Source organism: Rhincodon typus, chromosome 5, assembly GCF_021869965.1.
Source record: "Rhincodon typus isolate 14 chromosome 5, sRhiTyp1.1, whole genome shotgun sequence".
Classification (NCBI taxonomy): Eukaryota; Metazoa; Chordata; class Chondrichthyes; order Orectolobiformes; family Rhincodontidae; genus Rhincodon; species Rhincodon typus.
The window spans coordinates 50,688,304-50,711,896 of NC_063336.1; the positions used below are offsets into that span (position 1 = coordinate 50,688,304).

The 23,593-nt window shown below is 40.6% G+C and overlaps 1 protein-coding gene across 1 annotated transcript in view; it reads left to right on the forward strand.

Annotated features, from left to right (window-relative positions):
• Positions 1-646: 646 nt before the first annotated feature.
• Positions 647-23,593, forward strand: part of LOC125483145 (amine sulfotransferase-like) — a 29,233-nt gene continuing 6,286 nt past the window's right edge. Inside the window, exons 1-4 of the mRNA XM_048597023.1 lie at positions 647-698; positions 2,381-2,493; positions 14,166-14,321; positions 22,018-22,220. Of these exons, the coding sequence (XP_048452980.1) occupies positions 2,466-2,493; positions 14,166-14,321; positions 22,018-22,220 (387 nt within the window). The 5' untranslated portion in view covers positions 647-698; positions 2,381-2,465. The remainder of the gene's footprint in view (positions 699-2,380; positions 2,494-14,165; positions 14,322-22,017; positions 22,221-23,593) is intronic.

The window sequence follows — 23,593 nt, forward strand, 5'->3', positions numbered from 1 at the left end:
CGGCTCCACTTGTTATTTCTGGTCAGAATTATTACCTTTTATAAAGGCAGCTAGAATCTTCTTGTCGGAAATGGGAGCGGGGGAGGATCCTATGCTCCTGCTACTAATTTCTGACATTAAAACATCTTCAACTGTTGAGGCCATTCCAGATGTGTCCCTTATCCAATAAAGCTATTAAATCAAAGGATTTTCTCCCATTCAAGACATAAAAATAAAACAAAGAACTGAAGATGCTGGAGGTCTGACACACAAAAAAAGCAACAGACACTCACCAGGTCTGGCAACATCTGTGGAGGGAAAAAGCAGAGTTAATGTTTTGAGTACACAGAATTTTAAATTTCTGACAAGGGTCACTGCACTTGAAATATTAATTCTGTTTTTACCTCTCCACAGATGTTGCCAAGCCTGCTAATGTCCACCAGCACTTTCTGTTTTTTTCTACCAAGGCATGTTGTTCAACATGTTTATATCTCTTTTGTTTTAAACTAACAACAAGGTTCTTTTTCTATGGGGACTTCTTATGAAATCATTTCACCAGGTTAAATTCTTTTTAAAAAGTCAGTTCAGTCATCCTTGACAGCTGCTGATTGGTGGTGAGGTATACTGCTTATTTGAATATGTAATTACTCACTATCTTAAGTCGAGAGTTCCTTAGTGCCTCGACTAGAAACAAGGTTTGGTCTTTTCCTCTCTTCACGGTAAGTGAGTTTAATTCTTGGTATGGTATTTAATAGTAATTTGTAGAACTTATATGTACAGTACAGTATATTGGATGAAGTTGCATGCTCTTGAATCTTTTGGCTGATGCAAAGAATTGGGTTGATAGGGAATATTTATTAAATCAAGTAAACTTTTAACCTTTGTGGTGTTTGAAACATATCCACAAAAGTTGAATGTTCAGTCTTAATTTTAAAGATATAGAATTCTGGCTTATCCTTTGAATGTCACAAATTCCAGATTTGTGGTTAAAAATTCCAATTTAGGAAAGGTTAATTTTTCACCGAAACTGGGGTTAGAAATTTTGGCTATGACAAAGGTCTGACCCTGCATGGTGCATTTTGAATACTCCTGAGGAGATTTTGAAAGTTGCAGCCAAGTAAAAGCCATGATTGAGCTCCAAATAGCTGAGGTGGGAACTACTACCCTGAACAAAACCTTTGCTCCTCATATTCTGATAACTTCACCTGTAAAAAAAAAAGCAGCCTGGCTATCATTTTGCAAGGACAGCCCCACGGAGATATTCTTGCTGCAGTTGTGGGTTGGCAGTTATTATGTGGTTTTCTTTGTGAATGTTAGGGGGCATTGGGAGGACGGGAGTGTGGGGCCACAGAGGCAGCGCATAAAAGGCGAGTGGATCTGCCCTCCCCTGCATGATGTATAAGGGTGCATAAAGTCACGGAGTCATAGAGTTGCACAGCATAGAAAAAGACCCTTTGGTCCAACTTGTCCCTGCCGGCCAGAAAACCTAAATTAATCTAGCCCCTTTGCCAATATTTGACCCATATCCCTCAAAACCCTTCCTATTCATATGCCTATCCAGATGTTTTTTAAATGTTGTAATTGTACCAGCCTCCACCACTTCCTCTGGTAGTTCGTTCCATGCACACACCATCCTCTGCATGAAGAGGTTGCCCCTTGGGTCCCTTTTAAATCTTTTCCCTCTCACCTTAAACCTACGCCCTCTAGTTTTGGACTCCCCCACCCCGGGGTAAAGACCTTGTCTATTCACCCTATCCATGCCCCTCATGATTTTATAAACCTCTATAAGTTCACCCCTCAGCATCCAACACTCCAGGGAAAATAACCCCAGCCTATTCAGCCTCTCCCTATGGCTAAAACCCTCCAACGCTTGTGAATCTTTTCTGAACCCTTTCAAGCTTCACAACATCCTTTCCATAGCAGGGAGACTAGAATTGCACGCAGCATTCCAAAAGTGGCCTAACCAATGTCCTGTATAGCCGCAACATGGCCTCCCAACTCTTACACTCAGTGATAGTAGGAACTGCAGATGCTGGAGAATCCGTGACAACAAGGTGCAGGGCTGGATGAACACAGCAGGCCAAGCAGCATCATAGGAGCAGAAAGGCTGACGTTTCGGGCCTAGACCCTTCATCTGATGAAGCCACTGTGTTTATTAGGATGATATTTTAGCCTGAAGAGTGTATTTTGTCCCTTTTTTTGTGAAGAAAGGCTGAAACAGAGATGCAGAGCAGTCTGCTCAAAGCCAATAGAGTAAACAGCTTGGGTTTTTTTAAAGTATAGAAGCAGTCTCAATGGGTGGGGTCAAGCTCCCACAGAACCAGGACTTTTAGTTTTAGCTTTCTGCAGTTACAGGGGACTTGAAGCTGGATGTGAAAGCTCTTATTCCTCTCTCTTACAGATAAAAGCTGGCGTTCTCTTCCTGTCGTTAGAATTGCATATGAGACAATCCATTTTACTGAATTTTCCAACTGTGTGCTCATGGGATGTTACCATATTGGAACAGTAATTTTGGTAGTAGTTCATATATATTATTTTGCTGCAGGTTACATATGCTTTATTTAACTAAAATCAATTGTATGTCTGGAATGAGTCAATAATTATAGATCCAGAGAATACTAGAGCTTTAAGTAAAATTTCAATTCTACTCATTATTGGCCCTCAAACTTGTCTCACTTTGTTGGAATGTGACTTTTCAAACAAGTATACTTTAGTTCTTTACAGGTGACAAAATTGTTCAACTGATTAGTAATGGGATCTGCTCTCATTGGTACTTTGAGGAGTTCTGTTCTTGCTTTATTGGAAAGAATATGCAAGACTCAACCTACTTTGTGCTATTCAAATATTACAAATAAAAGTTAAGATTAAGAAAGCCCGAAGTCATCATTTGATTTAATGTACTTTGTTTGGATACGAATTGAAAATATTCCTATGGGCTGAACAGCATATAAGTAAATCTGTCAACTGAAAGTATTTATAGTAATAAGCAGCAAAATGGAATTTTCCTTTTCAACTCAAATGAATTGGTTGAACTATAGAAGATAAAACATTTGTCTCAAATTTTGCGCTGTTAATCCCCAGAGAAAAGACTTACTTGCAATAATATTTTAGAATAGGAAATACATTGTTAAACTTGAAGGGGCTCAGAAAAGATTTACAAGGTTGTTGTCAGGATTGAAGTATTTGTGCTATAGAAAGAGGCTGAATAGGCTGGGGTTATTTTCTCTGGAGTGTCGGAGGCTGAGTGGTGACCTTATAGAGGTTTATAAAATCATGAGGGGCATGGATAAGGTGAATAGCCAAGGTCTTTTCCCCCAGGATAGGGGACTTCAAAACTAGACAGAAAAGGTTTAAGGTGAGAGGAGAAAGATTTAAAAGGGACCCGAGGGACAAATTTTTAATGCAGAGGATTGTGCGTCAATAGGATCAGCTGCCAGAGGAGGTGGTGGAGGTGGGTACAATTACATTTCAGAGGCATCTGGATAGGCATATGAATAGGAAGGATTTAGTGGGATAGAAGCCAAATGCTGGCAAATGGGACCAGATCAGCTTAGGATGTCTGGTCTGCCCGGATGAGTTGGACTGAAGACTCTGTTTCTGTGCTGTATAACTCTATGACTCTATTTCAATAGAGTCACAAGTAAGCCAAATCTTTTATTTTATTTTTATCTTGCCTGTATTTTAACTGTAGTCTAAAAATAAAGTGTGTTCCGCTTAAAGTCGAATAGTTTGACTAATCCAATTGCATCTGGAACATCACGCCTTACACATCTTTAAAATAAGAAAAAATTAGTGTTTAAGACTATCTTCTTAATATATTTTGAGGGGGCTTGGTCTGGTCCATAACATTTATGAGGTAAGTCCAGTTGAGTTTCTCGTCAATGGTAACCAGGACATTGATAGTGGGGGAATTCAGTGACATTAACACTATTGAATGTCAAGGAGTAGTGGTTAGTGAAATAACTCCACAGAGTCCAGTATCCCATCACCAAGTCACTTGGAGAGTCTTTGACACTGATCCAGTTCCCTCAGACCCAGCTCGCAGAGGGAACAGGATGTCTGACACTCCTTATCTGGTCCAATCAGAGAAGTCATATTCTATGAGGTTCACCTGTCTGACCTCATAAAAATCACAACAGCTAGGTTGTCTCTTATTGGTAATGGTCATAGCTTGGTGCAAATGTTATTTGCCATTTGTCAGCCCAAGCCTGGATATTGTCCACATTTTGTTGCATTTACACATAGACTGCTTCTGTACCTGAGGAGTCATGAATGGTGCTGAACATGGTACAATCACCGGCGAACATTCCCACTTCTGACCTTATGATGGAGGAAAGATCATTGATGAAGTGTCTGAAGATGGTTGTGCCTAAGACATCTTCAGACATTAGGCCTTGGGACATCATAGGTCCAGAGGCCAGATGGATGGAGAGTACAGGAACTGGATGAAAGTGTCTGTCGTGAGGATTAGATTTGGTTCCTCCTCTCAATTACCCCCAAATATCCTTTCCATGTAAATATGAGTTGCAGCACCTGCTCTTTTAGTTCCCCACTTTTCAGATTCCAAGAACCCAAACACCTCCCAAGTGAAATCGCAATTGGAGTACTCTTACAATTCCACATATTATATTTGTCACGTGTGATGCAATTTCCTGGAGAACAGAGCTTTGCAGGAAAAAAGCATTCATTCTCAGATCTCTTCCTCTGCCCCCATGCAGTGTTCCAGTAAATCTCAACGTAACCTTCGAAAAAGAGGTCTCCCCTTTTGTTTGATTTGACACTTTACAGTCCTGGCTTGACACTTGCCCCAGTAGCAATACGTGCTGAACACTTTCCATTGCACAATTTCAGCCCATAAACTCATACAATTTTGTTTCACTTACTTTGTGTATGTCAGTTTTATCCTTGTATGCATTTTTCTGCCTTTGGCCAGCAATTGCTTGTGCTGCTATTCACACCTGTTGTTGAGGCTTTATTATTACCACTCTATTACCTCTATTACCACTCCTTTGACTCTGCCAAATAATTCTCTTTGTCATTTAATCTCTCCTGTCTACCACTCTGACACAAACATTTTCTTTTGTTTCTCCCATCAACCCCAGTTCACCTACTTGGCTTGTTTACATTTTCAACTTCTCCCAGTTGTGATGAAAGGTCATTGACCTGAAATGTTAACTCTGCTTGCCTCAACGAATCCTGCCAGATCTCTTTGGTGCCTCTCTGATATTCTTATTATCTTGTTCTTGATCAAGATTATTAACTGTGTGTGCTAAATATTGTGAATGTTCTCTATCACTTTGTAAAGACCCAAGGTAATCCAACTGAATCTGATCAGGATACACGTATAAGCAATACTTGGCTGCTAAAGTAGTAGCATGTTTGGTAAACTACTGTTCCTCTTATTAAGACTGATGCTTTGTTGATTGCTTTGTTATAATTTTTGCCTGCACCAAATTGCAAAGAAATTTTTTTGAGCTTAATAGTTAAAGTATTAAAGAGTCTAATTTTCCTCCAGCAAGATGCTTTACTGAAGTTAAATCTTTGCTAATAAAACACTAATGGCAGCTATTTTTGTTCAATTTGCCTGAAAAAGTTACTTAAATTAAATCTGCACACTGTTCAGAATATACTGTCTCAATGGTAAAATCAGCCAAATGTATAATCTTTGTTATTCTGGTAAAATATAAAAGCCTAACTGGAATATTTCACCAGGGCCATGACTTGTGAAACAAATAGTGACTATAATATATATTTGAGATAACAAGGTGTAGAGCTGGATGAACACAGCAGGCCAAGCAGCATCATAGGAGCAGGAAGGCTGACGTTTCGAGTCTAGACCCTTCGTCAGATGATGCTGCTTGGCCTGCTGTGTTCATCCAGCTCTACACCTTGTTATCTCAGATTCTCCAGCATCTGCATTTCCTACTATCTCTGATACAATAATATATATTTGTTATTTTCATCCCCAGGGTTGAAAAGTCAATGGAATCAGGCACCGATAAGAAAGCCTACAAATTGTGAATGAGTGACAAAAAAATCAATTTATTTAACCTTTTAATGGTGGGTTGTGTTTTGCAATAAGTAGCGAGGTGCTGCTTATTTGAATATACAATAAATCATTCAATTATAAATTGAATTCCTTGATTATAAATTGAATTCCTTGATCTGGGGTAGCAACTCCTGCAGAAGAAGAATATTCTTCCCCATTCAATGTAATGTGTTTTAATTTTTATGCAATTCTGTGTGAAGTTTGTATCTGATTCCATTGAAAGAAATGGTTCGCTCTTTCACCTGAGCAGGCTTTAAAATTAGTCATAAATCAAGTTAACCTTTGAAATCTTTATCACCATTGCAAATATAATCCCTTCAATTTTATTGTTAAAAGATTTAATCTGAGTATACATTGTAAAAGTTTAGGGTTAAACATTAACAACAAATAAGTTTTGGAACTTCACTGGATCAAAATGTTATTACTTCAATCATATTCTTAGAAATTTTTTCCCAGCAATTTAATAATTTGAATTTCCTTATTATCAAAAAATAAGTTTAATTTGCACTTTTGTTCATGGGTTGTGGGCAACACTGGTTGGAGATGTATATATTGCCCATTCCTAATGGCCCTGGAGAAAGTGGTGAGCTGCCTCCTTGAACTGTTGCAGTCCTTAGTACAACACAGTGCTGTTGGAAAGGGAGATCTGGAATTGGGAACAAGTAAAAGTGAAGGAATGATGTATTTCCAAGTCTTGATAACATGGCTTGGAGGAGAACTTTCATGTGGGGGTGCTCCAACATATGGTGCCCTGTCCTTCTAGGTAGTAGAGTTTATTGATTTGGAAAGAGCTCTCAAGCCTTGTTGAGATGCTGCAGGGCATCTAGTAGATGGTGTACACTGCTGTCATTAAATTGGGGATGGGTAGGGTGCCAATCAATTCTGCTAAACTTCTGGACTATGTTGAGCTTGCTTGAGAGTTGCTAGAATCCTCCAAGCAGGGAACGTATCCCATCACACCCCCCAGCTTTAAGTTGGTGGACAGGCACTGGAGAATGGTCGGGAAATTACTCGCCACAGATTCCTAGACACTGACCTACTCTCGTATTCAAAATGGGCAAAATCGTTTAATGGCCTGAATGATGTGGGCTATGGCAAGAAATGTGGCAGAATCACACAAGAAGTCAAGCATATCCTATCACTGCTTTGGGACCACCTCGCTGCATCTTTTAAGCAGGTTCCACGTGTTGATATGAGATTGTTGCTTGGGAGGAGCAGGTTGCTTGCTAACGGGGATTAATGCTTGTTAAAGCCTTATTAACTGCTCATCTCACCTCATGGATATATAGCTTTCTATACTACCAACCAACACCCAAAACATAAGAGGTGAGAATTTTTGCCCTGGAAGTCAACGGGTACTTAGCAACTGTACTCACCATTGCCTGCAAAGAACCTCCATGTGGCTCAGTACCTGGGGACAGGATCCATGATCACCAATCACACAGGTCCATGAATGTTGGCATCCAATATTTGCCAATCCCTCAGTAGCCTAATAGCACCTTGCTGATCCATTTGCCAGACGTATAGAAAGCTCAGAGCTACATTGTAGGGTGCACCAGCAACTAGTGTTGAAAAGCTGTTGCAAGAACATTTTGAGCACACAGACAGATACCAAGCTCATGGATTAGAACAGATTGACCTTGCTCACGTAGCACCTGCCTGCATCCTCACAGCATCCTTGCACATTGGTAAGCATAAATGCTCTGGACTTCGAAATTGATGTGTGGTGTTTTGTGCAGACAAAAAGACAAGATTCGTCCATGGTTGGGGGAACATCTTGTATGACACAGCAAAATGTCAACTTAACACATATAATGTGAGCCAGCTGCCTGTGTGACGGACACACTTCATGTTCATTCAACCAAATGGGCATATTGGAAAGTGGGTGGTGGCTAGTCCTCAGTGCAGTCAGTGGATGAGGAGTTGGGATTTCTGTCAGTCAGGGGTACCTCAGTCACAGGCACAGTCTGCACACAGTCTAGGGGCTTGTCCATGGTCAGTCATCCACTTGGGCCAGTCACTGTCAGGGGATACGGCCAGCTACAGTCCAGGAAATGGACAATGGTCAGCCCGGTAGGGCCATCGTAAGAAGTTTGGTGGAATCACGTATTGTCAGGCAGGAGCTGCAAGGACAGTGGTCCGGTTAGACCATTCCTTCTGCATCTGTCAAAGTCAGTCAAAAGTCTGCGCTGAATATAGTGCTGGTGTTGAATACAGCGCTGGAGACTCATGTTTTGATTGTTCAGGATGTTCCAAGTGCTGGTTGGTTGGTGGTGGGTTTTGGTTGCTATAGGGCTAAAGTGCATGTCACTGTCAAAAAAGGAGTGGGGAAGTCAAAGCTAGTGAGTGGAAAGCAGAGGCATGGTGGGGAAAAGGACATTGATAAGAGAAAAGTCCAGGAATAAGGTGGGGTGGGGTGGTATGCAGAACTGCATCAAAGCATGAGGTAGGCTATGGGAGGGAGGGTATTGGCAATGACTATCATAATGGCTCCAACAGGGCAGTGCAGAGGACCACAGTGTGTATCATAAAGGTGTAATGTTGGGGTTCAGGGGGCAGTGTTGAGGGTTTGTGATCACAGTTAATTAACATAGACAGTTGATGATTTGTAAGTAATTTTCTTATAGGTTAATGAATTTGTTAAAAAGCAACACTTTAGACATGACACATTAGTTAATTAGATTTTTAAAAAGTACGCAACTGGGGATGATTCACTGATACCAGAGGACAAAAAGGTTGTTGGTGTGGAATATGGTGATCTGGATAAAGTCTTGGGGATAAAGCAACCTGCTGTCCTGCCCAAGTGTTAGGGAACTTTTCCCTGGGTCTTCCTCGTCATCTGCTGCTCCATTTACTACTTGCCTGCTCTCTGGGACCACCCAGAACGGCTGCCTACAAAGTCTGCTTGCTAACAACTCCCATTTACCCCTGACCACTTGTTGTTAAATCACATTTCCAGGGGTAGGTTATTTTCTGTATCAATTAATTGTCTGGATCCTTTTCGCCAATAGTCAGGGACAATTACTCATAATGATCATTGTCCACTTGCCCACCTCCATTTGAAGGTTAGTTTTCATTCTTTTGAAGAACAAAACCTTCTTATTTTTGAAAACGCTTATAGTTAGCAGGGTACATTTGGCACCAGATAAATTGTTGACACTAGTTCAATGTGCATCGTGACCTCTACTCTTCATAAATCTTCCATTTGTTTTCATATGCGAGAATTTTGGAAAGCCAATTACTGCTGTGATAGCTGTTAAATGAAATCTCAGACTACACAATAAAAACTGGAAAAGTTCAATTTTTAAGGGAGTCCAATATTCAACAGTAGGGAGGACAGTTAGACGTAGAGTTCTGTGTGGTGGGGGGAATGGGTAACGTGAGGTAGAAGGGGAGTAGGAGGCTCTGGGGTGTGTACCTGGTGACGAGACAGAGGCTAGTGCTGAAGGTGTCCACCCTGAGCTACATTCCCTGTCACTACTTGCTGTCCTTTGATGCTATGTGGAACTGGAAAATGGCTGTGACAATGCCCAACTGGGTGAAGTCAATGTCACTTTGATGGGCGAAAGCTCAGGATCCTCGTCTGCTTGATGCTAGGACCTTAAATGGGAAAATATATAAAGCAGGCAATTTCAAACTGCAGCTACATTCAACTTGCAATCATTCTTTCATCCATTTGTAATGCGTGCAGAGTAAACATGTTTACAGTTCAAATGGTCAAGGCAACCTGTTCCATACTATTGATCCTTAAAACTTGAGTGCTGATTATTCAATGTCAAATAAGTTAGCTGCACTGAGAGTGCAAGGCTGGCCAAAATTGACCCATAATTTTTGAAACTTCCAATGGTTCTTTTGGAGTCCAAGCTGATTGAGTTAACATCTGCCATGTAAGTATTACTGTGAACTATTGAATGCGATAAAAAATTGAGCATGAGTTTTGGATCAAAAGGGGTTCTGAGTATAGCAGACATGGCATATTGCCTTGTGATGTACTTTAGTGGTCAGTCAGTCAAGCACCTTCAAGTTGGTGCACACAATGAAGTTTGAAAATGACAGAATGATGGAGACATGGCCCTCGTTGTCAGGCTGTAGTATATCTCATTTTATACAGGAGAGTGCGCAACTCTGATCTGCAGGGTATCCCACCACTGACCATTCTCACAGCTAAAAACCTATTTTGCTCCTTATGTTCCCAACATCGGTTATTTCCATTGGGGCTCCTGTACCTTGCCACTGCAGGAATGTTGGTCACTGTGGGCTGACTTTCTGAGAAGGCAAAGGCAGATGCAGGAGGACCAGGGTGATAGGAAGCCCCCTCCATCTCCTAGGGATGAATGAGGTGCAGTATTGTTTCAGGTTCTGCATGTCCTGATATACCGATGCAACTATGCTGGAAGCTGGAGCAGTACCTGAGACCTGCAGTGGTGGAATGCCATCCTGTTTCAGTGCTGCAATCACATGCCTTACAAAGCTGGCTCCTGGCAAGAAAGGGCTACCCACTGTGACAATGGCTCATGACACCACTGCGCAGCCTCCTGACAGCAGAGCACAGATACAATGCTGCCATTGACAAAGACTGTGTTGGAGTAGAGTATAAAGCTCATGAAGATGCGGTTCTCAGGGAAGATCTCCAGTCCAGACAGAGTGTGCTGCATCATCCTGTCATGCTGCGCTCTGCATGATTGGAATAGGCGATGAGGCACTTTGCTGGAAGGTAAGGAGCCAGGAGAATGGGAGCAAACTTCTGAAGAGGAGAACCAGGATATTGAAGAGGGGAAGTTCTCCTTATGTATGACAGAGCTCGTTATGTCTGGTGGTACAAGCAGACAGAATCTGATTGACATCAGTTCAGGATGACAGCTGGATGCAGCTGACCATGGAGTATAAAATAGTTATTGGTCATAATGCCAGTATTTGGTTTGCATTATGGCAAACTGCATCATCTGTTTTGGTTTTCCGTTTTGCTGGGTGTCAATACAGTTGATCTTTGTAAATGTTGGGTTGTTTGCCTGTATGTGAATTCCCCTAGTCAGCATTGGACAGAGCAGTGCTAACTTAGATGCCTTCAATAGGACGTAGCGAAGGACAGGTAATCAGTTTGGTATTAAACAGTGACTAGGGTGGGAGAATGCGGTTTTATGTGTGAGGCAGTATCAGCTGTCTGGTGTGCAGCTTGGCTGCTACACCATTGCATTGCTGGTGAGGGACAGCGTCGGATTGCCATGCTTGTCCTGGTACCCAATGGCTTTTTAAAGATTGCACGGGTGCCAGGGATGCTGGTCTTATGGCTAACAACCAGTGAATATCGAGTTGTTGTGGGAACGAGGTGTGGTAAGATGGGTCTTGAATTGTGTGAAAGGAGCACCATTGGGGCAAGGTAGCTAGCTAATGAGTGAAGTTTGTCAGATGCCACCAAAGATTTTGCTAGGCCTTGCATTAAAAACCGACCAGAAACACAACAAAGCTGACACTTAGCCAAAAACAAAATTAACTCAGTATGTATGACTGGTCCTGTTTCATTTCTGGTAAATGTTAGGCCCCAGTATGTTGCTAGTGAATATTTTATTGATTTAATAATGCAGTTGAACATAAAGGGAAATTGGTTAGGTTCTGTCTTGTCACTGATTTTCAATTCTATACTCATGCATGGATGTTGCCCAGATGTTTTTACATATGGGTGTTGGATCCTTTAGTATCTGAAAAGTCCTGAATCGTGCTGAACATTCTGAAATCTTCTATGAATATTCTACTTCTGACGTTCTGATGGAGGTATTGATAAAGTGGCTGAAGATGTTCAGGTACAGGATACTAACCTAAGAGGTTCCTGCTGTGATGTCCTTGTAGATGATAGAAGGTTTTGAGTGGTCAGTTGTTTTATCATTTGTCATCAAATACTGAGTCACGATCTATCTGCATCATCCAGATGGTAGTGAGTAGAGCTCCTGAGGCAGGGCTCGTCCGCCCTTACCATTTTTCTTTTCTTTTTTTCTCTTTTCTTGTTTATTTTTCTTCTCCTTTCCCTCACTTAGCTCTTGTCCTGACCTTGCTCAGCATTGGCATTGGTGGTGAGTGAGCCCAGCGCCAACTCAAGTGAGCCACTACTTACTTTTCCAGGGTGAGCGCAGGACCTGGCATCAGAATCAGCAGCTGCTACACTGGTGGAGGCAACGTCAGCAAGGTAGACCCAGCAGCAAAAGATGGCACTTGAGTATTGGCAACTTTGTTGTTGGTTGACTCTGGCGCTGGTGGCAGAAGGATATCACAGCGACATCAAGGTGGACCCAGCGGCGAGAGGTATGACTCTGACGTTGGTGGATCTGGTACAGGCGATAGCGAGGCACTAACAGAGGTGAATCAGCCCAGCAGTGAAAGATAGCACCTGAAAAGTGGCAACCAGCTCTGCACCTTGTTGTCTCGGATTCTCCAGCATCTGCAGTTCCTACTATCTCAACTTAATGTTGGTTGGATCCAGTGTAGGCGGTGATGAGATGGAGGAGAAGGAATGGCAGCACAGGCATCATTGATGAGAGCTGGCTCAGGACTGATAGACTCTTTTTAAGTTATATCTTTCTATGCTTTTTTCTTATCCTTAAAGTTATTCAAAATGGTGCTGGATCATGGCAACAGTGAGAAAGCTTTTAACTGTACTTCACTGTTTTCTCACTGTAAAATACATGTGACAATAAAATCATTCATTCATTCATTCATTTTGTGTCGGTTTAGCTAGCCTAGTTCAAATTTTAGACAGTGGTATCCCAATGGATTCAGTAATGGCAAATCAAGGAAAGATGGTAACATTGATACAGAAAAACAGGAAGCATCTGTAATGATCTCATCCGATGGTAATACTGGATACATCAGACCCCAGTGTGAAACCTGCCTCGATAGATCATAAGTTTCATTCATGCAATTTGGTTGCAATTTTTGTCAGTCACTGATCATATTCACAAGAGGCTTTAACAAAAGAGCAGTTTTATCTCTTCACACGGTCGGGGTGGGGGCTGTTTTCAACTCTACAAGAATTACAGAATCACAGAATTAGTTGAAACTAATTTAGCACAAATATCAGAAATAAAGGTTCAATCTTTTTACACTCAATGAAACTTTACAGATAATTCTCTCAGTTAAGGCTCACCCTGATTTCATTTTGAAGCTCATTCTTTAGTCAGCATGGCCATATTTGGTTTCTTTATGACAAACTTATGCATTACTCAATCAGTTTAATATCTCTTTATGAGACACTTAAAAGCTAACACAGTCCACTTAGTTCTTAACTGGAGTTCCTTAAACTCCTCTTCCATACCTATTTATATCTAGACCTTTCTTATACTTGCACTCCACCATTCAGGATGACTTCTCTTGCCCTGACTCTGTTTTAGACCATGTTAAACTGCGCTCCTGCTCTTACAGCCTTTTTTGTTTCTGATCTGCTTCCAGCTGAAAGAAGCTTGCAAACTCACTGACCTTTTGGATGGTTCTTTCTGTATAAAGTGTCAGCTCCTGTTATAGGATACCTTGATGTTAGGCAATAGCCCAATTCTTTTCTTCTCTCCTCCACCCTTGTTTTTTTCCCTAAAACACAGAACAATTCACCTCTTAAATGCGCGTGAACATTTCTAGACACCCTTGTTCCTTTCAGAATTTAAATGAAACAAAGTCCTTCCCCTAACCCACAAGGTATATAATTACAAATCAAACTTAAGTATATAATATATATGGACTCGGCCACGTTAGAGCCTAAATGTTTTAAAGATATTTTATCATGAGCATTCAACATATTGTGGAGTGGAACTAAATCAGGTTGTTTGACATTTCATCAAAACCAGAGAAACTGGAATTGTAACAGGTTTTATGCAGATTAAATTGGCGTGCAGATTGGTGGGTAGAAACATTTAAGAAAGCAGAATGATGGCCAACTCTGAAAGCAAAAACAAAGGGGAGAGAAAAGATCAGATTACTGTATCCAAAGAAAAGGAAGCAATGATTACATTTGAATTTTACCACTCATACCATAGTGATTCTGTTTATTTTTCTTTTTTGAGTAATGCTCCCACAAAGCTTTTGTTGCATAAATTAGATGGAATTTGATAAAATTAGAAGTTCTATTGATTTATGTTTGTTTGTCTTTTTATTCTAGGATTCTCAACACTAACCATGTCCCATAATTATGATCTTTTTGAATACAAAAACTGCAACTTTATCTCCAATATTCACACCACAGAGTATTTGGAAGAACTCACTGATACTGAAATAAGAGATAGTGATGTAATTGCAATCACCTATCCAAAATCAGGTAAGGAAATTGTATAGTTTCTCTGGAATTTTCTTCTTCCTTGCCACCCGTATTTCTCAATACAGCGGATTTCGCTTGAATACAGTTCCGTCTCTGATAGCTTACACAAGCCAGTGTTCACCTGGGGACATATAAATGAAAAGGGGAAGGTGAGAGCTGAGGCTAATTTGGCTTGTTCCTTCTTCACATATTCGCTTTTCACTAAGGGTCAGGATGTCCTGGTATCTGAATCACAAAGGTTAGTATGCGGGTACATCAAGTAAATTGCAAGGAGAATATAATGTAAAAGTAGACTTTTTTTATATTGCAGTTGTCCAAGGCCTTGGTATGAAACACATCTGGACTGCTCTTTGCAGTTATGGAGATCTTACTTGAAAAGGAATTGCTTGTTACAGAAGCAGTTCAGAGAAGGTTTGCTAGACTCTGTCATAAAATGAAAAGCTTCATCTTTCTTAAGATAAAACTATACCCTTGTTTTCAAAAATATACCTTTCAAAAATAACTCATTAGAGGTTGCAACAAAACAGCATTTTTGACTTCAGAAAAGTGAGGAGTGGCCCCTATTGAAACCTAGATCCTCAGGGAACTTTATTGTGATTATACCAGGAGGATATTTCCTCTTGTGGGTCTGACTAGAACTAAACAAGTATAAGTTTAAGAATAAGATGTTTCTCTTTTTAAGACAGATGAGGAGTAATTTTTAGTTTGTGGAAATCTCGTCATGGGAAAGATATGTGGATTATGTTATTGAATTTATTTAAGGCTGTGTCAGTTATATGTTTGATGGACAAGATAGTCATGGGATATGGTGGAAAGAGAGGAAGTTGGACCTGTGACCACAACCAGATCTTGTCAGATTTGTGAAGGTTTATTTAGTATTACTGTTTGAGAGCTTATATTCTAAAGTGGAGGACAGACTGAAGTTTAGATTTCAGTTCTGTGAAGATCTGAATATGAACTCCGTTGTTTTTTAAGCAGTGATTTAAAAGCAGCATTTCCAAGAAATTGTGTGAATTTAGCAAAATGAAAAACAAGACCCTCAGAGATATTGACGTATTTGCTGACTTGAAGTTTATGACCCAGACAGGGGTCCAGAAGTGGATTCATTCAGACAGAAACCGGCTCAAAGACGTCTGTTAGATTTGATTACAAGCAGTTGAAGTTGGTAAGAAATAATGAATTGCATGGTAGAATGCATTTTGTGGTTTTCTGTTAGTTTGCATAACATAACTTACCACAGATCTGGTTTCCTATTGAAACCAATGTGTTGAAAACTACTTAAATGGCTAAAATATCACAAACTTACACACGTCTTCTGTGTTCTATGCTTCCTGATGTTAAAGCATATTATCAAAACATATCCTCTGATGACACTATGCTGTCTGTCTCTATGGGAGAGACTGAATGTGAGGCAGGTACCTTGTTCAAACTGGAATATCACATGTTGTCATGTCGTGTAACTGTTTAAAGGTACAGTCTGGTCTGGTACCTATGCCGTAGAGGTGGCAAAGTGAAGGCATCCTACAAGGTTATTGAACACATGAGTTTAAGAAGCCATGTCATGCAGGAAGCGAGCAGCGATATCAGGTTCATAGATCATAGAATCATAGAATCCCTACAGTGTGGAAACGGGCCCTTCGGCCCAACAAGTCCACACCAACCCTCAGACATCCCACTCAGACCCATTCCCCTATAACCCACCTGTTTAAGGGTTTCAGGAAAAGATTTTCTATAAAGAGAATAGCATCAAGTAAATGCATAAAAATTTACTGAAAAAAAAACTGATATAGCTGTGTCAGCAGAATGGAGAACTTTAGCAAAGTGAACCTTTATTGAACTGAGCTTTGAGTGTGTGAAAGCAGGTTGTGGGTCATGAAACGGTTGAATCATCATTTTAATATTTGTAATAAGACTGTTTGTTTATTTCAAATAGTCTGCCTAAATCCTATTTCTAATCAAGAAAATTTGACCTGATGTATTTTGTGAAATGATTATCTATAATGTGAAATGGTCCACATTGCAGAAAGTCTGCTCACATGTGATTGACAGTTGCGTTCCTGCTAATGCTGCTGATGACATTCTGCCCATCAGCTAGAGCTGACAGCCTCCACCAAGGCAATTGCACTGTATATGAGCCTCCCTTTCTTTCAGAAACACATGTAGGCAGTATTTGGTCTTCAGTGGGGCCACTGGCCATTCCTGGCTGCTGTTGCATGTCAGGTGTGTGGACAAGGAGGTGGCAAGGGAAAGCTGGGGAACAGCAATTTTGGATATTAAGCATGTCATCCGGGTTTTAGGAAGGAGCCTTGCCTTGTAGCTGGAGAGACCAAGCGAGCACAACGAAAGAGGGGTGGCCAGGGAAACCCCATCAGCGACAACAAGTTCTGCATCAACAGCCTCCACCTACCTAAGTACTGGATCACACTTTGTGCAGAGCCATCTTAAAGACGGCTCTACTGCTTTTTGTTGCTTCAGAATTACATAGTGGATCTCACTGCACATGTTCCCTCTCTGTTGCACCTAACGGTAGCAAAAATTGAGCATTCACAATCTTTATTTTTATCCGTACCATTTTGAGTTTCTTAATACCTTGAAAAAGCAAAACGCATAATTTGGATTTCATATTAATTTATATTTAATTCATGTAATGGAATATAATCTTGACCACAATTGCATGTCCAGAACAAAATAATACAAGCAAAACAAGAAATTGCAGTGTATATGCTAGTGCTGTAATAGGTTGAACTTTGTCAGCAAGACTGCAGTCATTAAATCCTGAGGCAGTAAATTCTGTGCAGTCGTTGCTAGAGTGTGAGTTAACGACACTCATTGGCAAAATGGAAGGGGAGTAATCTTTAAATTGATTTCCTTCAGGGTATGATCATATTTGAGAGGCAAACACAAAGGAGCAAGTGTGGCTGTTAGTCATCAGAGTAAAGGGAACCAAGGAGAGATGAAGAAGTGATCTAATAGATACTATACATTCCAACAGCAACAACGTACTTGCATTCCTAATCTTCAGGGACAAAGTTGCTAACTGTATAGCCAGAATGCTAACTGTGGAGTTGGAACTAGTCCTTGGTAGGTCATAAGGGGGATGCCAGAGGAATCAAGGGCTAATAATAAAAGTTGTAGCTATAGAGATTTAATAATTGATGAGCAAGAATATCCTCTAGCCACAACTTAAGTCCAGAGGTGTATCACCTTCCTATTATGAATGTAAGAGGCGTCTCCAAATACCTGGAGAGAAACATGAAAGGGGAGGCAAGATGTAGTTGTGATCTGTCAAGATGATTGACAGGGAAGAAAAGGGAGAAGACCCTGCCAGAAGGATATATCAGAAGTTGAGAACTAACCCTTATCTTGTAGTTACAATCCAAGCTAATCTGGAATGTGAATGCCTTGCTGAAAGACTAGTATGCAAGTAGTTACTGTTACATGGGACACTTGCATAAAAACTGGCACAGGAGGAAACAGAGCCATTGGGACCAACTCTACCTAATCTAGAGTTGGACACTTGTGTCCTCGTGGAAAGTGAGGCTATCAACAGAACTTCTTTCTAATGAAATAGATGAAGAATCTGATGAATATGAAAGGTTGGAGCTTTCCAGACTCTCTTAGGGATAGGATGGAAGGTGAGGCAGGAAAAGGGGGAGAAAGAAATGAGCCTGTTTTCCTTCAATGGCATTATGGTAAAATGGAGGATAGAGATCAATTGATTTATTTATGTATCCAATTAGGTATTTTCCACAACTAAATAGACATTAAATGTGGCCCAGTGTCTCCAAAATGACTGAGGTGGTGTATTTCTGGCCCACTGTCAGATGCCACAAAGTTCAGACCAAAATTTCAAAAGCTGAAAGAAATGGGAGATGAAAGTCAAGGTCAAACCGAGGTAAGGAACTAAGTCAATATTAACTCTGACCAGAAGTACAAAGGCTCTGTTAATAGCAGAGCAACTACTAAAAGTAAACTAAACATATTCACAGCATCTAAATTAAACTTTGTAGCTGGAAGTGAGGAGCTAGGTTGTAGATAAATAACCGAAACCCTTGATCTTTCTTAGGATATGGGCATCACTGGCAATGCCAGCATTTGTTGTTCATTCCACTGCATGGCTTAAGAATGAACCACATGAACACCAGACCAGCTAGATCCCTGCCTTAAAGAACATCAATGACCACATGGGTTTTTCATGACAATTGATTTCATGATTACCATTACTGCAAGATGAGCCTTCAATTCCTTTTGCATTTACATTCCATGAGTTACAGAATCAATTACCAGTGCATTATTCAGGGCTTCCTGCATAACTAGTCCAATATAATTACCACTAAGCTACCAAGGATGCAGGAGGGTAGAATAGGCTACTAGATATTTCCTATTATACTATAATCACAAGATAGCATAGCAACCATTAGGTACATAACTTGTATAATATAAAACTCTACAAATAATGGCAGCAGATAAAGAGGTAATGGCAGAAAGTAAAAACAGACTCCAGTATAGATTAATACAAAATTGAGATCACTTTCATAAGTAGGAGTACATTGCAGACCCACTGATAGTGGGAAAATGTGGAGGAAAGAAATGTAAATTATATAGGGCCCCAGCTCCATTATATTATCTCCCTCAAGTGGCTGGAAGCCCGTTTTCCTATGTAGGCACAGCTATCCCCTATTATTGTACAGCTCTACTTTGTGGTTATGTTGAAGCCCCATTTTAACTTTCAATAGCAATGCCAAGATGAAGGTGAACACCATCTAGTGGCAGTATCCAAACATTCTGACTCTCAAAGAAATTAATGAGTTATATGGTCCATACATGCAGATACTAACCTCTAGTTATTCCTCTACAGTGGAGTAACAGCAGAAATTTTCCATGGCATTGAAGCAGTGGTGCTTGTAGTGAAGATTTATGATGACCAATTCATTTCAATCAAAGGTGTCCAAACCTAATCTATGTCTGACACCTGATCCCAACTTTGCTTTTTCCTCGTTGTAGGCTTCGCCTGGAAGAATACAACTAAGAATAATTCTCTTTGTGGATGCAAAGAAAAAATGGTGTGTTGTCTCCCAGCAGTTACTGCTCAGCCATGATCTTATTGAAAGAAGCGCTGAATGGTCTGCTCCTCATAATATGTTCACAAAAAGGTGAACTCATTGAAACTGGGCAAGGGCAGATGGTGAATTAATGCCCTATTATCATGCAACTCCATAGTTACAGTATCAAGTATATTTGCTTCAATATGCTACATATTAGACTACATGCCTACATCTCTAGACTTCAGACTACATGCCTGCATTATGGTTTCCAGGCAACAGGTGTCCATTCATCTCCTATACTTGGCTGATTTCAGAATACAATGTGATGACAATCATGAGGGTCTATGTTAGAAGACCATCTACTTAGGAGCAGAAGTAGGCCATTTGGCTATTTGAGATTGCTTTTCCATTCAATTAGATCATAGCTGATCTAATAACCCTGAACTCTACTTTCCTGCCTTTTTCCCCACACTCCTGGATTCATGTACAGATTATAAATCTGTCTATCTCAGCTTGAATATATTTAACGGCTCAACCTCTACAGCCCTCTGGAGTAAAGAATTCCATGGATTCATCATTAAAAGGAAAAGAAAATCTCCTTCATTTCTGTTCTAACTGCGCAACCCATTACTCTGAGATTATGCTCTGTAGTCCTAGATTCTCTTACAAGAGAAAACAACTTCTCAGCATCCATCCTATCAAGTCACCTGAGGATCTCGTGTGTTTCAATAAGGTCACCTCTCATTGTTCCAAAATGAGTACAAGCCAACCCATTCAACGTCTCCTCATAAGACAGTCCGTACATACTCAGGTCGACCAAGTGAATCTTCTCTGGATAGTCTTCAGTATTTCCCTAAACTGTTCCAGTAATCCAGTGGACGAATTAATGCCTTGTATTGTTTTAGAAAGACTTTCCTATTTTTATTCTCCATTTCCTTTGAAATAAAGGCCAACATTCAATTTGCCTTCTCTACTGCCTCCTGAACTGTTATGCCAGCTTTTTGTGATTCATGCAAGAGGACCCTTCCAAACAAGCCTTGTGCAGAATTTCTCCATTTAAGTAATATTCAGCTCTTCTATTCTTCCTATCAAAGTGGAAAACCCTACATTTTTCCACATTGTAATCCATCTGCCAAATATTTGCCTACACTCTCTTTACCTGTCTATATCCTTCAGTTTCTCACAAACCCCCAGCCCAAACATCATTTCCATGTCAAGACCATTCAGGATTTTGTACAAATCAATCAAGTTGTTCCTTACTTATCTAAACTCCAGTGGAAACAAGCACAGCCTGTCCATCTATCACCCTAAGACAACACACTCATTTCAGCTATCACTCTAGTAAACCTCCTATTAACTGCCTGCAGTACAATAACCAGCCTGCACGGACAAAGCAGACAGGTTGTGCATTTGGAATGGGCCTCATTCACTGCTGATTTTGTTGGTAGTGGGATGAGGCCCTTGAGAGCATTGATAAAATGGCCTGTCTACTAGTGGTTTAATGCTACCCCTACTACTGGGTAATAGGAGCAGGAAGGTAGGTGGTAGACAGGCCATTCACCGTGAGCTCCACTTACATTGGACTAAATCTCTCCCCACTCCCTCCACGTATGTGAAATGAGAAAAAGCCATTGAAAAATAGTCATGGAAGATTTTGACACTCTTTTTCTCATCCCCCCTCAACTCGCTCAAATAAACGAGCAAGAAGAGATGGCAAAAGGGGTACAATACGTTCAAATTATCCTTTTTACTCAAATTTTAAAAAAGCAAAAAAAAACCTAATGATAAATGAATAATGAAAAGGAGACGGAGTGGGAATGGGTGGGGAATTTAAACCAAAGATACACACCAGCGAACAACAAATAAGAGGCAGATAAAAGAATGTAAAATGTTTAGAATGTAAGCAGAACAAGGTCAGAAATCAGACAACACCAGGTTATAGTCCAACAGGTTTATTTGAAATCACAAGCTTTCAGAGTGTTGCCCCTTCGTCAGGTGAAGTGTGCAACACTCCAAAAGCTTGTGATTTCAAATAAACCCGTTGGACTATAACCTGGTGTTATCTGACTTCTGACCTTGTCCACCCCAGTCCAACACCGGCACCTCCACATCATAAAAGCAGAACAGCAATTAGAAAGGCAAATGATCAGGTATATGAAAAGAAATAATAAATATTCTATAAAGCTTAGAAATAATTAAAGAGAAATTAGGATAGGGCAAGGTTGTTAAGATTTTAATCATGAAAGCAAAACCTGACAGAAAAATGATAAAACGTTGTGAACACGACATTAAAAAAATGATCAAAGAGGGATAGGGTTACCTTTGGAAAACTAAATGAATTTGCCTGGATTGATTGCAATGTAACAACCTTATGCATTGATTGGTGGAGTTGGATTATCTGAGACTGAAATTCGAAAGCTGCATGGAAGGTTTTCCCTCTGGTGGAGAGTTCAGGGGAATGCAAATTGGTTTATTCAGATATTCTTTTCAGAGATGTTTGAGTTCACATCTGAAAACTTGGAGGGCTGAAATCAAAAATGATTTGGCCATTGATACTTTTATGTAACGTATTGAAAGTTTTAATTCTAGGTTTTGGATTTGTTATTGCTACAATTTAATCCCAAACTTTTCACAATTTTATCACACACCAGGAACTGTGTGGATGCAGCAAATTTTGACTTTGATTTTTTCCAATGGTGACCTAGCCGCTGTTCAAAATAAGTTGCCTGAGGAACGTGTTCCTTGGGTTGAGGTCCCAACCATGTGCTTTCTAACACAACCATCACCTCGTTTGGCTGTCTCACATTTGCCTTATCATTTGATTCCAGAAGGTTTGAAAAAGAAAACTGGAAAAGTAAGTACATCTTTTATTGCTTCAAACTCTTTTCTTGTTCTCTTTTAATACATATCTTTTCCTTTCACGTCCATCATTGCCCTGACTGTCTCTTCCACTCTGTATGTTCATTGGTGCTATTTTCTGTGAGTATACATTAAGGTTAGTGGCAGCCTTCCATCTCTAAGACAATAATTTGTACCTTGGTGGATAACTGTGTCAAGCATCACCTAATGTGGCCCACACAAACATGGCAGATTTGTTGCAGAAGAAGGCAGTGAGCTGACAAGGTGGTATATAATGGTATCCTTTTTTAGTCCTTGGGATGTGGACCAGCATTTGGTTCCCACTGCGGATTGTACTGGAGAAGGTGATAAGATGCAGCCCTGAAATACTGCAGTCCTTGTGATATACACATTGTTAGGAATTTTCGACATTTTGACCCTGTGACAGTGAAGGACCAACTATATACAGCCCAAAATGTTGACTTCCCTGCTCCTCGGATGCTGTCTGACCTGCTGTGCTTTTCCAGCTCCACATTTATTGATCAATTATGTACTTCCAAAGTGTGTCTCAGAGGGGAACTTGCAAGTGGTGGTGTTCCCAAGTATTTGCAACCCTTGTCCTTCCAGATGGTAGTGGTCGTGCATTTTGAAGGTGCTGTCCGAGGAGATGTGGTGAATTTCTGCAGTGTGTCTTGGAGACAGTCTTTTTCCTCAATGGTGTTTTGAGTGTTGTTGGAGCTGCATCCATCCAGGCAAGTGGGAAGTATTCCATCACACTCCTGACATGAGCCTTGCAAGTTCCCCTCAAAACCACTTTCCTGACTTGAAAACATATTGCCATTCCTTACTTCCTTTATTTGGGGTAAGGTTAATGGGAACATGGAGCTTGAAAAGGCATTAGATCAAAAAGGCATTGGGCCAAAATCCTTAAACTCCCTCTTCAAAAGTTTTGTGAGTTTATCTGTACCAAATGGATTGCAGTGGTTCAAGAAAGCAGCTCACCACCGCCTTCTTGAGGTCAATTACAGAAGACCATTAAATGCTGGTCCAGCCAATGACGCCCACATCCCCCTTGAAGAGAAGCATTGGGTACTATCTACAAAATGCATTGCAGAAATTCACCAAGTCTCCCTTTGACAGCATCTTCCAAACCCATGATCACTTCCAAGGACAGCAAATACATGGGACCAACACCACCTGCCAGATCCCCCTCAAGCCACTCACAATCCTGACTTGGAGATATATCACTGTTCCCTCAGCATTGCAGGGTCAATGTCCTGGGACTCCCTCTTGAATGGCATTGTGGGTCTACCTACAGCACATGGACAGCAGCGGTTCGAGAAGGAAGCTCACCATCTTCCCAAGGATGATTAGGGATGGGCATTAAAT